Consider the following 14,563-nt stretch of genomic DNA (forward strand, 5'->3'; position numbering starts at 1 on the left):
CAAAACCATCCCTAAGCACCTCGTCCAACCTTTCCTTGAACACCCGCGGGGACGGTGATGCCACCACCTCCCCAGGCAACCCGTCCCAGTGCCTGACTGCTCTTCCTGAGCAGAAATGTCCAACCAGAAATTTCCTCATTTCCAGCCTGAACCTCCCCTGGCACAACTCAAGGCTGTTCCCTCTAGTCCTATCACTAGGTATCTGTGAGAAGAGGCCGACCCCCAGCTCCCCACTCCTTCCTTTCATGGAGTAACAGAGAGCAAGACCCTTTGCACAGGATAGCCCCCCCCGGCACACATGGGGATCCCAAATGAAATGCAAACCCAGGCCCAATGCAGCTGGCACGGCTGGGTGCAGTGTCACCCGCATGTAGCCCTAGTGTTGTTCTCCGTGTGGTGCAGCAGTGCTGTCCTAGCACTGCTCCCTGCTCTGTCAGGCCGCCCTATGATGGCTGCCGGCCTCCCAGCATGGCGGCCCTTGGGCTGTGAGGCGGCTGGAGGGATGTGCTGGGCACTGCTGAGCAGCACCAGTGGCCGTGGGGAGCCCTGCAGCCCTGCTCCGCTGGCAGTACCATGGGTCACCCTGTCCACATCACACCCCACCACCATTTGGGGCCTCCTCATCGCATGGCCTCCTTGCCTCACAGCTTCCCCGCCTCATGGCCTCCTCACCTCATGGCCTCCCTGCTTCATGGCCTCCCTGCTTCATGGCCACCCCACCTCACGGCCTCCTTCAAAGCTTGCTCGCCCCAGCAAATATCACACCTGCACCCCCAGCCCTGGTTTCCCACTAGAGGGAGCAGAGAAGAAAGCTTTCATCAGAGAGCTGCCCTTGTTTAACCTCCCCAACAAATTTCCTCCTTATCGACATTTTGTGCAAGATGAGGCCGTGTCCCTCTGGCCAAAGCAGGTTGAAGGCACGGGGAGAAACACCATCATGCAACCCATGGGAGACAAGGCAGAAATGCAGATATTCCTTCTGATGAGTTTATTTATCAGCCGTGCAGACAGATTGAAAGCCTTGAAATACATATATAAAGTGACTCTTTGTGCTACACTGGTCTTTGTACACATTGTTTACATATTAAGGTTTTCCCACAATAATTGAAGAGCCCAAAACACACTATACACAATGCCGGTTATTGATAAAAAAATATAAAATCATTCAGAATACAAATATGGAACAAAATGGGACCTAGTGATGAGGAATCTTCAGCAGGCCTGCTAAATGGGAATGCTCAGACCTAAAAGATGCTGATGGAAGGTGCTCACATCACTCCTCAAGACTTCACCAGCACATCTTGGACTTGCTGTGCCATGGAATTAACATGGAGCCCCGGGCTGCGTCTCTCGAGGCTCTCAGCTGTTGTGAGAGCCACGCAGATCCCACAGTCTGTCTCTGTGTCCCCATTGCATAGGAGCTGGTGGAGATAAAGCATCTGCTCACTTGGTCTGGGGGATTGAGGGCCTCACATGATCTTTCTCCTGGTGCTCTCTGTACAGCGGTTCATGATGAGGTCTTTGCTGGGCCGGGGAGGAACAGCAGGTTGAGCCTTGGACTTGTTCTCCTCTTGCTCATTTTTCTCAGCTATGGGTAAAGCAGATGTAGAGATGGGTCAGAGCTCTGCACCACCCCACACCTCTATAGACAAGTTCAAAGGCTTTCTACGGAAGAACCATAAATCGTCCTGCAGTTAACATGCACAGTAACAGCAATATGGGCAATGTTAGGAGTGCACAGAGGAAAGCACAGGTCCTGACAGTGGGCTGAGCTCTCACTAGGACCTACTGAGGGCAGAAATGCCACCACTTTCCTTCATGCTCCTTTCCTGTGAGACCTATAACCAGAGGTGAAAAACCTTGTTGAAAAAAAATGCTTCCCTGTACACACTTTCCCCATAGCAGGAGAAGGATGGACAGGCAACGACTACCCTTATGGGCTGTCCTACTGCATCATCTCCCTCCTGTGACAGGGCAGAGCTGGAGGCCGTACTGCCTTGTAAGGATGGGCCAAGGCTTGGAGCATGAAGTGCAGAGGGTATGGAAGAAAAGAAGACTTGTTTCCTTTGCTCCCCACAGATCTTTCAGTGTGACACAGAGATTCCCAGGTTTGTTTGCTCACAACACATCTCCAGCAACCACTGCTGGAGGTCACGGGCCATGTCTGGAGAACTTCAGACCCATCTAGGGCAAAGGCCCTGCTGAGACTTACAGATTATGTTGGCCTTGTTCTGCAAATTGGCCTTCATGTTCCTCCGGCTCTGGATGTACTTCCTGCTATTCCTCCTGTAGGTCTCCTGGCTGATCTGCTTCCGGCTCTGCTTGTGGATGCTCTTAGCATTGCGGATGGTGGATCTGCAGCGAGTCAGAAATGAAACGTTCAGTTTCCACGATGGCAGCTCTCACTCCACCACTTTCTTGCTTGAGGAGCTCCCCAGCCCTGCCTCTCCCAGCCCAGTGCAGCTGGATGCTGCGCTTCCCCCCCTGCCTCGCCAGAACACCTGTACCTGCTTTGCCTTTGTGCTTGGCAGAAGGCAGCAGGTGAATGCCAGCCCTTGCGGGTGAGCTGCCACATAGAGGCAGCCAGAGAGGTGCTTTGGAAGCAGGCGCTGGTGGGTGAAGCCTGAGCACAAGCCTGGGAGGTGGAGATGGGGATGGCAAGAGAGATCAGGCATAATTCTGAAAGGGCGAGATATGCATGAGGTTTTCCCTCAAGTTCAAGAAAGCCTGGAAGCAATGTAGGGCTTTGCTCATTGATGGATGGATATATGCACATGGCTGCAGCACTAAGCTCCCTGGTGTGCAGTTTTGAGGGACAGAGCTTGGGATAGGTGCCTGTACAGCTACCTGATCAGTGCTGTGCCAGCAGCAGAGAAACTACAGAGAGAAGTGAAAGGCCAGGCCCTGGGGCGATGCAGAGCCATGCTGCTGTGGGAAAGCCCCAGTGTGCAGGACCATCCCCAGGCAGACAGACAGAGCCACGTCTTTGTCATCATTACCAGGGTGAGAGAGGTGGCTTCAACCACACACAGCATCGTCCTGCTCCGCTGGAGCCACCTGCAGCCCTCTGCAGTGCCCAGCTGCCTTCAGCCCCTCCCTGGTTTCAACATGTGTCCCATTTCGTAGCCAAGCTCTTCCCCACAAGGGCAGATCACAGCCTTTGAAACAGGGGTGCTCTGAGCCCAAATTCATGCTTTGGCTGCTCCCTGGCAAGCACCACCCCAGCCTCCATCTTCTGCTGCTGCTGCGTGCTGCCATCAGCAGTGCCACGGGGATGGCATTCGCCACGGGAGCAAGTCACTGTCCTCACCGCCTCAGCTCCCCAAAGGTATCGGGAAGTGTCGCTGCACTCAAATAGGTAGATTTGTGCTACTTTACACTGGCTCACCTTCAGCCATGCTCCAGCTGAGCTGGATTTTGAGAGATTTTATGGAAGGCTGCCTTGTTTTCTTGTAGGGAAGAAAGGATCCAGGCAAGCTCTGCCCTTCCTAGCCATTGCCATTGCATCAGAATTAATGAGCTATTATTGCTTTTTATCTTTTTAATCAATATAAAATCCCTTCCATTAGCTCAAATCCTCCCATCAGATTAGGCCATTTGGCAGCTCTGATTAGTCAAATCTCTCCTCGCTTCTCAAAGATTCAGTGGATGCACTTAGGAAAAAAAAAAAATCTAATTTGAAAATTAAACGAGATTAGCCCAGAAAAGAAACTTTGCAGAAGGACAAGGAGAAATGTGCCTGACTGTGCTGCAGCAGAAGTGCCAGCTGCCCGTGGAAGTCAGGAGCATTATTTTTGCTGGAGCCCTGCAGGATCTGCCTCCTGCTCTCTCTCTGCCCTGCTCACGTCTCTCCTGGGCAGTTCCTCATCGCCAGGCTGAGCAGGGGACACCACAAAACCATTGTCTGGTTTCATTTCACCCCCCTCGAAGAACAGCTTTTGCCCTTCTCCCTCCCTCCTGCAGCTCTTCTCCTACCTGCGGGGGGGAACGCTCCGGTTCCTCAGCTGGCTCTTCTCGGGGGTGTTCAGCTCCCCTGATCTCTGCAGGTACATGGAGGGGTAATAGCCCGTGCTTTCATCCTTCCTGCAGGGTGACACAAGGCAACATTGAGCTTGTGACTCTGTGGCCACCATCTCCTCGTGCCTGTCCCCAGCAGGCTGACACTGGGTTGTCTCATGCTGCTTGCAGGTGTGGGGGCTATGACTGTCCCCCCACCTTGTCTGCATGGGGCTCTCCCTGAAACTGGGGCCTGAGTCCCAACACCAGGCAGGCAGCAGACAGAGCAAAGCCACACAGTTTTCAGGGTCTCACCAACTTGTTTTATTTCTATTATCTCCTGTTTTGTTTTGTTTTGTTTTGTTTTGTTGTTTTTGCTTGTGACGCCATGGCCAGGGCCCCCTCCCAGGGTCTGTAGCTACCGCGTGTCCCTGCTGCAAAGGCACAGTCTGACTCCCCAGAGCACAAATGCCACTGGGTTCCCCCTGGGAAAGTCCAAGACCACAGAGCAGGCCAAGGCTGGGATGAAAGCTGAGGTTGTGCAAATCAGAGTGTGCCAGAATGCCAAATAACGGACACGTTTTTTTCCATCTGACGCCTTTTTGGATATTTCTGAGGCGCCCAGCAGAGGAAGCCCCAGCTGCAATGTGGTTGCACTTTGCAAAGCCACAAGGCTACTAGAAACAGGCCTGCAAAAGGAAGTGTTGTGCAGCGGCACCAAACGCTCCGTCGATTTCACAGCCCTGATGGGGAGGCCTCTGCTTCGTCCCTTCCCCCTGCCCGTGGCCCTTTGGCTTCTTCTCGGCATCTCTCACCTGACGACCCACCAGCCATCGAGCAGCTTGTGGATGACTTCGATGGTGTCGCCCTCCGTCAGCGTCAGCTCGTCCTCCTCCACGGCTGTGTAGCTTTTCTGGACCACATACCGCTCACCTGTGCATGTGAAATGGGGATGTTGATGGGTGGGTTGTGCGTCACCCCCCAGCGATGGGGCTCGGCCTCTCCTTGCACTGAGCCCCGGAGGCACCAGAGCACCAACCCAAAATTTTTGGCAAGACCCAGGGGGGTTCACGTCTCCAAGCCTGGACTGGGACTTCCCCAGCCCTGCTGGTGGCTGTGCCTCATCCAGGCCCCTCCAGCACCTCTGCAGGAGAAGGCTGGCGAGTGCAAGTGGAAAAATACCTTCTTTGCTGAGGAGCGTGTTTATAATGTGGCTGACTAAATGAGGAACAAGGAAGTGTTGTGCTAATAGAGTCCGTTGCAGTGTTTTGAAAGCCACAGAAACGAAGCCCTGAGAGCAACCACCATGAGTGTGCAGGATGCCTCCCTGCTCAGGGCGGTGCAGACCCGCTCTGGCTGCAGGGCGACACAGAGGGCTGGTAAGGGGAGCGCAGGAGCTCAGTGCGAGGGGCAGCCCGTGCCTCGGCTCGGGCGCTGCACCGAGCTTGTCAGGTAACCCAGCAGCTCAGCGTGGCTCAGGGTGGGCTCTGGATAACGATGTGCATCTCTGATGAGCCAAAACCAGCTTAAAGTGCTGAGCTGCAGGTCATGGGAAGCTCCTGATGTCGAACACGAGGCACTGAGCCACGAGCTTTATCCCTCCTGGCAGCTCCTACAACACCTCCGTGCCCAGCAGTCCTTCCTTGAACCAGCCTGGGGGCAGGCGGTGCTCTTGGGGACGTTTTTCTGAACGTTTTACCTGCATAGTTGGGCTCCTGCTCTTCAGATTCATCAGGACCATCCATCGGCTCCAGATAGGCAGCTGGCACCCAGCCCCGTTTATTCTTCAACTGGCAAAACCACCAGCCTGCAACGAAAGCCGAGTGGGCAAGAGCAGGGACCGCAGGGACGGCCGGCACCGGCTGTGTCCCCTGGGCGCTGTGGGTGCTGGGGGCGGTTTGTTTTTGTGCTGCGACCGGGGAGCCCGGCCAGCTCACCCTGCTTCCTCATGGGCAGGAAACCCGAGGATCTTGCAGGCATTTCTAGGATTGCCTCACACCCTCCCCGGCCCAGACCGACTGTCATGTGGCTCCATGTGAAAGTGAATCGTGCCCCAGCGGGGCCGGGAGGGCCGCGGGGCTCGGTGCTGAGCTTCTGCTCCCCGTCAGGAGACCCCGAGCCAGCCTCCCGCCCCTCTGCCATCGCGCGGCTCTAAGGAACGCCCCGGGGATGCTGTGGGGGGCTGTGTTCAGACACGAGATGCAAAGGCTGGCCTCAGCCCTGCTGAGGTGGTGTCCAGGACGGGGCTGGCCCTCGGAGGCATGGACACTTACCGCTCTCGCTCTTCTCCACGATGTCCACCATGTCCCCAGCTTTGAGAGCCATCTCGGACTTGGAGCTCTTCTCGTAGTCAGCGATGGCTCGGTACGTCTGCAGGATGATGGGGCCCGTGATGTCTGCGGGGGAGGAGAGAGACATTCCCTCCCGGCCCAGAAATACTCTTTTTCAGCCAAACTCCCCGACAGCCTAAAGCAAAATCTCAGCTTCCTCTGGGCCCCAAGCAGCTGCCCCCCAGACTCTTTTCCCCGCAGGATGTGCTGTCCCCTGCTCAGCCCAGCCCTGTCCTCCACGCGCTGCCCCTCTCCGCCACGTGCCTCCCTCCGAGGCCTCTTACCACTGGCATTTTTCTTGGCGTCCTTTGGCAGGAGGAACACCTCGGGCTTCTTGATCCTAGACAGGTCAGAGCGAAGGCAGCTCAGTGCTGGCAGCCCCTGGACACAGCGGTGGTGCCGTCCCCAGCGTCGAGCCAGGGGGAGCAGGATGCAAAGCCCACACGTGCCCCTGCCCACCTAACCTCACGGTGGGTCCCGAGGGCTGATTATCTGCTGGCTAATTGGTGCTGCACCACTTCAGCACTGCCAGGTGCCAGCACCCAGAGCTGGAGATGCAGAGTGTGCCCCGCTGCAGCTGTACTCACTGGCTGTCGGTGACAGGGTTCATGTCGTCGGGCCGCACCTTGAAGAAGTTGACCACGTGCAGGCAGCGGGAGATCTTCTGGGGCAGGTTCACCAGCGCGTAGCAGTACTCGGCCAGCGTGCCCTGCCGGCTCTGGGTCGACCGCTGGCCGTCGAACCACTTCGGGGCTGGTGGAGAGGAGAAAGGAGTCAGGACAAGCAGGTGAGGGCCTTGCTTTTGTCACTTTCTCGAGCAGGCTGCTCTGCATCGTTAATGCTGCCCTGAAAACGAGCGGGTTTGGCCCCAGGCTGCTGCACGAAGCTCTCCGTGGACATGTCCCAGCCTCTTCCCTTGTGGCCAGCACACATGGGGCACATGTGGGGCATGTGGGGAGCCGAAGGAGCTGCAGGGAAGCTCGCTGCAGGCTGCGGCCGGTTTGCAAAGCACTGCAGCCGCCCCTTCCTCATTTCAGCCCTGTGCAGCTGGAGACATGAGCATGGCCCCAGGGCCACAGGCAGCTGCAGGAGAGCTTGTGTGGCCAGGCTCAACCCTGCAGCCTGAAGCCCTTGTGAAGCTCTTACGAGCCCTGAAAAGACCCCATTAGACTCCATTTTGGCTATGGGGTAACCTCCACGTTGATGCTCTGACCAAGCCCAGCTGCACAAGGGGCTCGCCACCCTCCGGGGCACAAGGAGGGGCTCAGGGGACCAGCCCATGGCCGCAGGACACACAGACGTCCCTCTGTCCCACCAGCCATGACCAAGGCAGCGGCCACAGCGCGTGTCCCACTGCAGCCCCCTGGTAGCCCCAGGGCCCCAAAACACCACCGGCAGCCCCAACCCACATCACAGCGTTGAACCCCACGTCAGGGTGTGCGTGTGCATGGCTCACCCGGCCCCTGCAGCTGTCCCACCCCTGTCCAACCCATCTCCTTCCACCCCCAGGGCTTTCAGTTCCCCAAACGCAGCGGGGCACTGCGCCAGGCCGGCCCCGTGCCCCAAGGGGAGGCTGTGAGCAGCCTGGTACGGCGGGAGCATGACAGAAGGGTCCCAGCACAGCGGCGATGTCCGGCCCCACAGGGAGCAGCCACCCTGCTGTGAGCTGCGGGTTTACTGCTCTGGTGGGTCACAGCCCATGGCTATTTTTCACGCTCCTTCTTGCCCCATTTGAAGCAGGAAATTCCAGAAAAGAGGGATGTTTGCTGAACCGCACCTTGCCTGGGTAAAAAACACCAGCTCTCTGGATCAATGTATTCCCTCTCCTTGAGCACACACTGCTTCACTTCCTCTCGTACAGTATCTGTGTTGCCATGAGGGCACAAAAAGCCGTCCTGGGGATGGTGTCACCAAAGGAGGGCTCTGCTCAGCTGAGGCTGCCCAAAGCCACTTTCCATTCTGCATTGACCTGGGGTTGGAGCCAATGCTCAGGGACACGTCCCTGGGGCACCTGATATCAGGGAGGCTGGATGGGGGCTGCAGCCAGCCTCTGCTGGGGGAAGCAGCTGCTCTTCATGCAGCCCCTGCTGGGGTTTTGGTTTCAAGGCAGGAGGCAGGAACAGAAATTGCAGCGAGCACCTGCACAAGGGCACCCACAGAGCGAGGCCGGCGGGGACTTTCCCAACCAGCTGCAGTTTCTGTCCCAGCCTCAGCCCCCGGCGCTCTGCTCCTTACCTGGCAAGTGGGGGATGATCCGGTTCTCCGCGTTGATGTCGCCGGATTCGATGGGGAACATTTCCTTCAGCGCTTTCTGTGGAGCAGGGCCAGGCAGGGCCGTGAGGACAGCGCAGGGACCCCCCCGTGGCACCCTGCCCGCCGCTCACCCCCTCCCGGCTGCACCCCATGGACGGACACCAGGAGGAACCTCATCAGGAGGAACCACGGGGCCGGTGCCTCACCCCTTCAAGGCATGAAGGAGATCGGAATGCTGGGACCCAGGAGCACCTTTTGAGCCAGGTTTGTTTTGGGGATTTTCAGCTGGAATTTGCTTTCCTCTTTTTCCCCCTGCCCAACCCCAGTGCACCAGGACAGGGGCTGGTGCCCACCCCAGGACCACTCACATGGAACTCGTAAATCTCGGTAAACCGGCGGTAGATGAGCTTTTCGGTGAGGTCGTTCCACTTCACCAGGAACATGTAGACCTGCGGGGTTAGAGCAGAGGTGCTGCAGCCCCGTGGGTAGCCGGCACCAAACCCTGCTGTGGCCTGAGCCCCCAGGGCATCCCGCAGATGCTTCAGTTTCAGACAAACTGCATGTTTTCCATCTGCCCCCCCCCCCCCCCCCCCCCCACATAGCACTAGGTCTGCACAGGCAGCAGGTGAGCTGGGGACACACGGCAGGGACAGAAACATGAGGTTGGGTGGGAATCAAGAGGGCAGAGCCACAAAAAGCCCTTTCCAAACCTGAGAAGCAACCAAGAACTTGAAAAGGCGGTTCCCAAAACTGTGTGTTTAAGACATCTCAGCCTCTGGCTGCCTCTAGCTCGTACCACCAGCCATGGCCCCTCCACCCCAAAAAAAGGGATGCTCTTAAGTCCCCATCGAATTTATTTCAAGAAATGCCTTGGCCGGGCTCCTGCCCCTGCCAGTCCTCGCTGCTCAACTTGCTGGGTGTTTGCGGCATACTTACGTAGTGCTGGCTGGGGAAAAACCTCTTCTCGTAGCCCAGCAGCTCGATGTGCCGGATGAAGGTGTCCCCCATGACCGCTGCAGCTCTGCACCGTGCTCCTGCCTCCCCTCGCGCCTCCTCGGCCTCTCCTCCCCTCTGCCCTCACCCCGCGCTCGTTCGCTGTTAAAACCCCTGGGAAAGCGGAAGCAGCGCTGCAATCGCGCCTGTAATTGTTTACCCGCTGTGGTTTGTATTGAGCTGGGTGCTTCCCGCTGGGAGTCTCCAGCCGAGCCCCCTCGGTGGCGCCGGGGAGAGGGGAAGCAGGGAGGTGGCTGGGCCACCAGCCCCGATGGCCCAGTGTCCCCTCCGCCAGCCAAGTGTCCCCCCTTGCTGTCCTGCGATGCACAGGCACTGCAGAGCCCTTGTTGCAGCAGCCGTGGGCAGGACAAATGCCCCGGCGATGGCAGCGGGAGCTCCCCGAGCCCAGGGGCAGCAGCACCGTCCTCCTGGGCACCCTCTGGGGAAGCAGGGGCACGGCGCAGGCAGGACGGGGAGGCCACGGGCTGCTGTGCAAGAGCTGCTGTCCTTGCCTCGCCATCGCCTTTCCGCCACCTGCAGCTTCCCCAAAAAGCTGCCGGCAAAGGGCTCTCGAGCGGCCCTTAGGCTGACCCTCGCCAGCTAACCGGGACCTGGGGAGAGAGCTGGAGATGGGGCTGCAGAGGGATCGATAGATTCAATCAACCGAAGGGATTGTAATCAATCACAGGGATTGGTGACAGCCTCCACGCAGGGTCCAGGGCTGCGTCCTGCACGGACACAAGTGGAATCCTCGCGGAAGCCGAGCAAGGTGAGCACCCTGCCCCTACAGCCCAGCCCTTCCCAGCACCGAGCAGGCTTTTTTCATTAAAATGGGGACTTCCCTGCACAGGGCAAAATTATGCAACAAGTGATCTATGTACAAAAACCCCACACCCTGGGCTGTTTGGGTTTCATATGCAGAACCATCAGCAACATTTGCTTGAAAGCTCATTTCATAATGATGCTTGTACTAAATTTAAAACGGAGTCACAGGCAGCGTGTTACTGGAAACACTTAATTTGGATGTTTCTTCTTTCATCTTGTGATGTGGGAAATGGAGTTTGTAGATTTTACTGCTGGTGCCAGTGAGCTTACAACGTGCTGCAGCACATAACGCGGTACGACACGTTGTTCCACTAACTGCCCTAGAGCTACTAGAAAGGAAGAAATACAGCTTTAGAGGAAAATTCTTGGAAGAGTAATGACCCAGCTGAGAAATAAGCTCATTTATGGAGTTCATGAGATGATCCAAGTTTTCAGATCAGGAAAAGAAGGCTGGCACCTGAAGGCAGGACCTGATTTTTGAGATGCTGAGAGCTTCCGCTGCCCTCAAGGGTGACAGCAACAGTGTCACTCTTTTCTGTGCTCCACCCACGAGCAGTACCAAAGCCTCCTAGAAATTAAAATCTGATGAATGGAAGGCCACCCTCGATTTGTTCAAAATATGTATTTAAATAATTTAAGCTTAATTCAAGTCAGAGTCAGGGGAGGTCACATTCTTGTCACTGACAGCAAACTCAGGGAAGTGAGATGCACGTCTGAGTGCATGTCTGTCCCCTCCCTTAGACAAGACATACAGAAAGAAACAAAACTGTATGTGGAAAACTTCGGATCACAAAGGAAAAGCACTGGCCAGCAGCTGCGCAAAGACCGTGCTGGACCTCACCTGACACCTAGTGGTCACTGCGTGAGCAAACTGCGGTGCCTGCCCGCGGGACACCACGCTCCAAGGCCAACGCCTGGAGCCCTGCGCCTCTTGGAACCCAAAGTCCCGTTTGAGAGAAGGGAACAGGTCCAAGAAGCCGGACGGGATTTTTAGGTTCAGCAATATACGGAGGAGAGAGGCTTGTCTGCTACTTCATCACCACAAGGCTTCTCTACTGGAAGAAAAAATATCCAGAGCTCTGGTTAAGTTGTTGCAATTTTATTTATTTGCTTGTTAATTAGTACAGCCAAGGCTTTTTAGGGCATTATCAGTCAATGCCCGAAGCGTGACACACCTCATGTATTACTAGTTTGGAAACGAGCGCGATTTTCATACAAGGTCAACATCTTAAAAGTCTGCTACCTGTTAGGACTATAGATATATATCACTTTTAATATAAAATTGATATTTAGAAGGTATAAATATTGGTGCAATTATTTTGTCAGTCTAATTTCTCTCTACTGGTTATAACTCAAAATGTCTGAGACCAAAAAGAGACTTCAGTGTTGATGCTGATGTGCACACCGGCACTAACCGACCCCCCCCGGCGGGACGGACACGAGGCACACCGCTACCCGAGCTCCCAGCGTCATGGAGTTACTCCAGTACTTCCAGTTACACTGCTGTCATCAGTTTTCGCTTCATTTTTTAAGCTCTCGTACGCACAGTACACGATACATCTGCAGGACATCCACGCAAGGCAGCAGTCTGAACTCCTTAGTTCTCGGTTCTTTTGCTCTGATGCCTCTCCCTCCATTTGTGGCAGCACTGGCGGCTCCGTTAGCAATATTTAGCTTTGCTGGGCAGGCAGCTGTGCAAAGGGTGCCTCCCGAAGAGGGCTGAGAGTGAAGAAGGGACAGACCATCCTTCCGCTTTTTCAAAAGGGGAAGTCGAGAGCCCGAGGAAGGCTGCATGAACTCATTTCCCCACTCTAAAAATTTCTAGCAGCAATCGTGAAACTGGCTGTCACTCCGTAACAACCCGTTTCTGGAGGTACGTAACCGAGCGTGTCTGGTGAAGTAATGGTTCAGCGCGGAGCTAACCCTGCCCCCGCTGCCACCAACAGCACAACATCCAATATTTCAGTGGGAGCACCGAGACCTGCCCCAGGCAATTGTGAAAGCACCTGCACGTGGGCTGTAGCTCTCCCTTGCCTCTAGAATGGCAGAGTAGGAGCTGCTCTGAACTGATCTGCCGAGTTTCAGCTTGCTCCTGCTGGGTATTCCTGGGAACAGACACCATATCCAACTCCATTCAAGTCTTCAAGTTTTTTCATTTTCATTTTCAACAACCTCACCCACCCAGAGCTGCTCTTCTGTCTGAAGGGCATGACAGGAACTTACTTTCTTTGCTGGAATTAGTAACTACGCTGTAGTGTATTCTACCTGCCGACATTACTGCTGGAACTTCACATGTAAACGTATACTGCATGGACAGTCGTGAAAACCATCAGAAATGTCTTTATTTCTTAATGAGGGAATAAGGGTTAGCATTTGTGCATAAAGCAGTCATCCCAAACTCATGCCAATGAAAGAGAAACCTTTACAATAATCTCTATCTTCTCTATAGAGAGTATCATATAGCCAGAACTTTACAAATTTATGGTTTGTGAAACTTCCAAAAAAAAGCATACATGAATCTCTTACATGATGTGCGGCGTAACCAGGACTGTAGGGGACTTAACTTTTGACACAGGAGGACTCGGAGCAGCTTGTAGTGTAAGTTTCCATAACTAGCTCGAGATGAACAGCAGGGCTTTACCCCCTGCCTTCGGGAGAAAAGCCCTCACGCAGGTCCACGTGAGTTTTGCCTGTGTTGGGACTGCAGGACCAGACCCTTCTCACACAAACCATGATATTCTGGTAAAACATGCACTTACTACTTCGAGTTAACAGAACAAACTACAGAAGGGTTCAGCTGGTTCCTAATCCACACACTGAAATACTGTCCAGCTCATTAATGCATACTAATGATCAAGTGAACCAGTTCATCTTTTATTTATGAGAAACATATGAACTGTGGCAGATAGAGGAAAAATTAGTTCAAATATACAGACACTATTGTCCAAGCAGCCGTTAATGGAGTGATAACCAAAAATCAGTGATTTGTTTTCTCAAAGTAAAACTAACAAACTGAACTACTTGCGGGTTTTTTTCTTCATTACAGAAGCTGAGATGCATCCAGGTACAGTGAAGTTCAGCTTTATTGGGAAACGCAGACAGCCTCTGTTAAGTCCCTGTTGATTTTAACCGTTGCCGTCTCCCCAGCATTGCTGCATCATATTTAGTCCTCACGATATATTCCAAAGTAAAACCAGCCCTTCCAAATCTACAGTCATTCTTTGCATTAAGTCAATTCACAGAACTGCTGAAAAAGTAGACATTTCTATCTAAAAGTACAAAAAGGGTTTGTATAGAAGGTACGTCTCTTATACAGTTATATTACACGGATCAGGACAGGCCTGACAAGCTCTTCGCAGAACTGGATGCTTCTGACTAGACAAAAAAAAATACAGAAGTGAGTCAGTTTCATTGCAGCTCTACATCTTATCACAAATACTAGTAGACTGTGGGTTTTTTTTTTGAGTCCTTTAGGCTTAGAATTAGAAAGCATGCAGAAGGTGAACATTGCTTTCCATAAATGAGAGATTAAATGTATGCTCGAATACTCTCTGTAAAAGTTTAGATGGAATATTTGCTTTAGTACACATTCTCTGCTACTAGGTGGTCTACGGTATCCCACAATCCAGAGCAGTGCAGCAGCGAGCTGTGTAGCCACTGCTCAGACAGAATTTCCATGACCTTTAATGGACAAATGAGATGTCTGTTTATATCTCTGTTAGGTGAAGTGCTTCTCACTAAAAGCCAAAAATATATCTCTATATATTTATTTTCTAATGACGTGCTCAGCTTTATGACAAATATTTCCAAAGTACAATTCAGCAATTTTCTAGAAAGACTGCTGCTGTACTTCAAGTTCTCAGGGCACAGACAGTTGGTACGCCGATATGTCAATCTCTGCCAGCTCCCACCAATTCTTTTCTGGATTTGTCCCTTCACTCCGTCATCCCCCTGCATTCAGCAGCTCTACACGTGCTAGCTCTTTGCTAACCCCTGGAAGCAGCCACACCACCCACCTGCCTTTCAAAGACTCAGCGCTCCAAGGATGAGGATCCTGGTGATACAGCCCCGCTCCTTCCTCCACGTTTCCAGCTGTTTAGGGACCTTCTGAGCCAGAGGCCATATCTGACTTTTATGCTTAATAGACACAAAATAAATAGGAACTT

General features: G+C 53.9%; 2 protein-coding genes across 3 annotated transcripts in view; both read right to left on the bottom strand.

Moving 5' to 3' along the window:
• Positions 1-973: 973 nt before the first annotated feature.
• On the bottom strand, positions 974-9,617 carry NCF1 (neutrophil cytosolic factor 1). The gene is made up of 11 exons (XM_035342839.1): positions 9,516-9,617; positions 8,948-9,028; positions 8,562-8,637; positions 6,914-7,079; positions 6,611-6,666; positions 6,270-6,392; positions 5,696-5,803; positions 4,812-4,929; positions 3,976-4,083; positions 2,213-2,355; positions 974-1,588 (listed from the first exon to the last, which is right to left on the bottom strand). The coding sequence occupies exons 1-11, from the start codon at positions 9,585-9,587 to the stop codon at positions 1,470-1,472; spliced, it is 1,170 nt and encodes a 389-aa protein (XP_035198730.1). The 5' UTR covers positions 9,588-9,617; the 3' UTR covers positions 974-1,469.
• Positions 9,618-11,480: 1,863 nt separating this feature from the next.
• The window catches only part of GTF2I (general transcription factor IIi), a 77,048-nt gene continuing 73,965 nt past the window's right edge, over positions 11,481-14,563 (bottom strand). The window contains exon 33 of one of the 2 annotated variants that reach the window (XM_035343109.1): positions 11,481-13,772. The gene's annotated coding sequence lies outside the window, so the exon portion shown is untranslated. The remainder of the gene's footprint in view (positions 13,773-14,563) is intronic. The other variant, XM_035343108.1, reaches the window with a different exon arrangement.

This window comes from Oxyura jamaicensis, chromosome 19 (genome assembly GCF_011077185.1).
Source record: "Oxyura jamaicensis isolate SHBP4307 breed ruddy duck chromosome 19, BPBGC_Ojam_1.0, whole genome shotgun sequence".
Classification (NCBI taxonomy): domain Eukaryota; kingdom Metazoa; phylum Chordata; class Aves; order Anseriformes; family Anatidae; genus Oxyura; species Oxyura jamaicensis.

Excerpts from the sequence above, each read along its gene's own strand:
- NCF1 (XM_035342839.1), bottom strand. The coding sequence starts at position 9,587 with ATGGGGGACACCTTCATCCGGCACATCGAGCTGCTGGGCTACGAGAAG. Across the intron at positions 9,029-9,515 it reads TTTTCCCCAGCCAGCACTAC|GTCTACATGTTCCTGGTGAA; the intron begins GTAAGTATGCCG and ends CTAACCCCGCAG. Across the intron at positions 4,084-4,811 it reads GATGGCTGGTGGGTCGTCAG|GAAGGATGAAAGCACGGGCT; the intron begins GTGAGAGATGCC and ends GTCACCCTGCAG.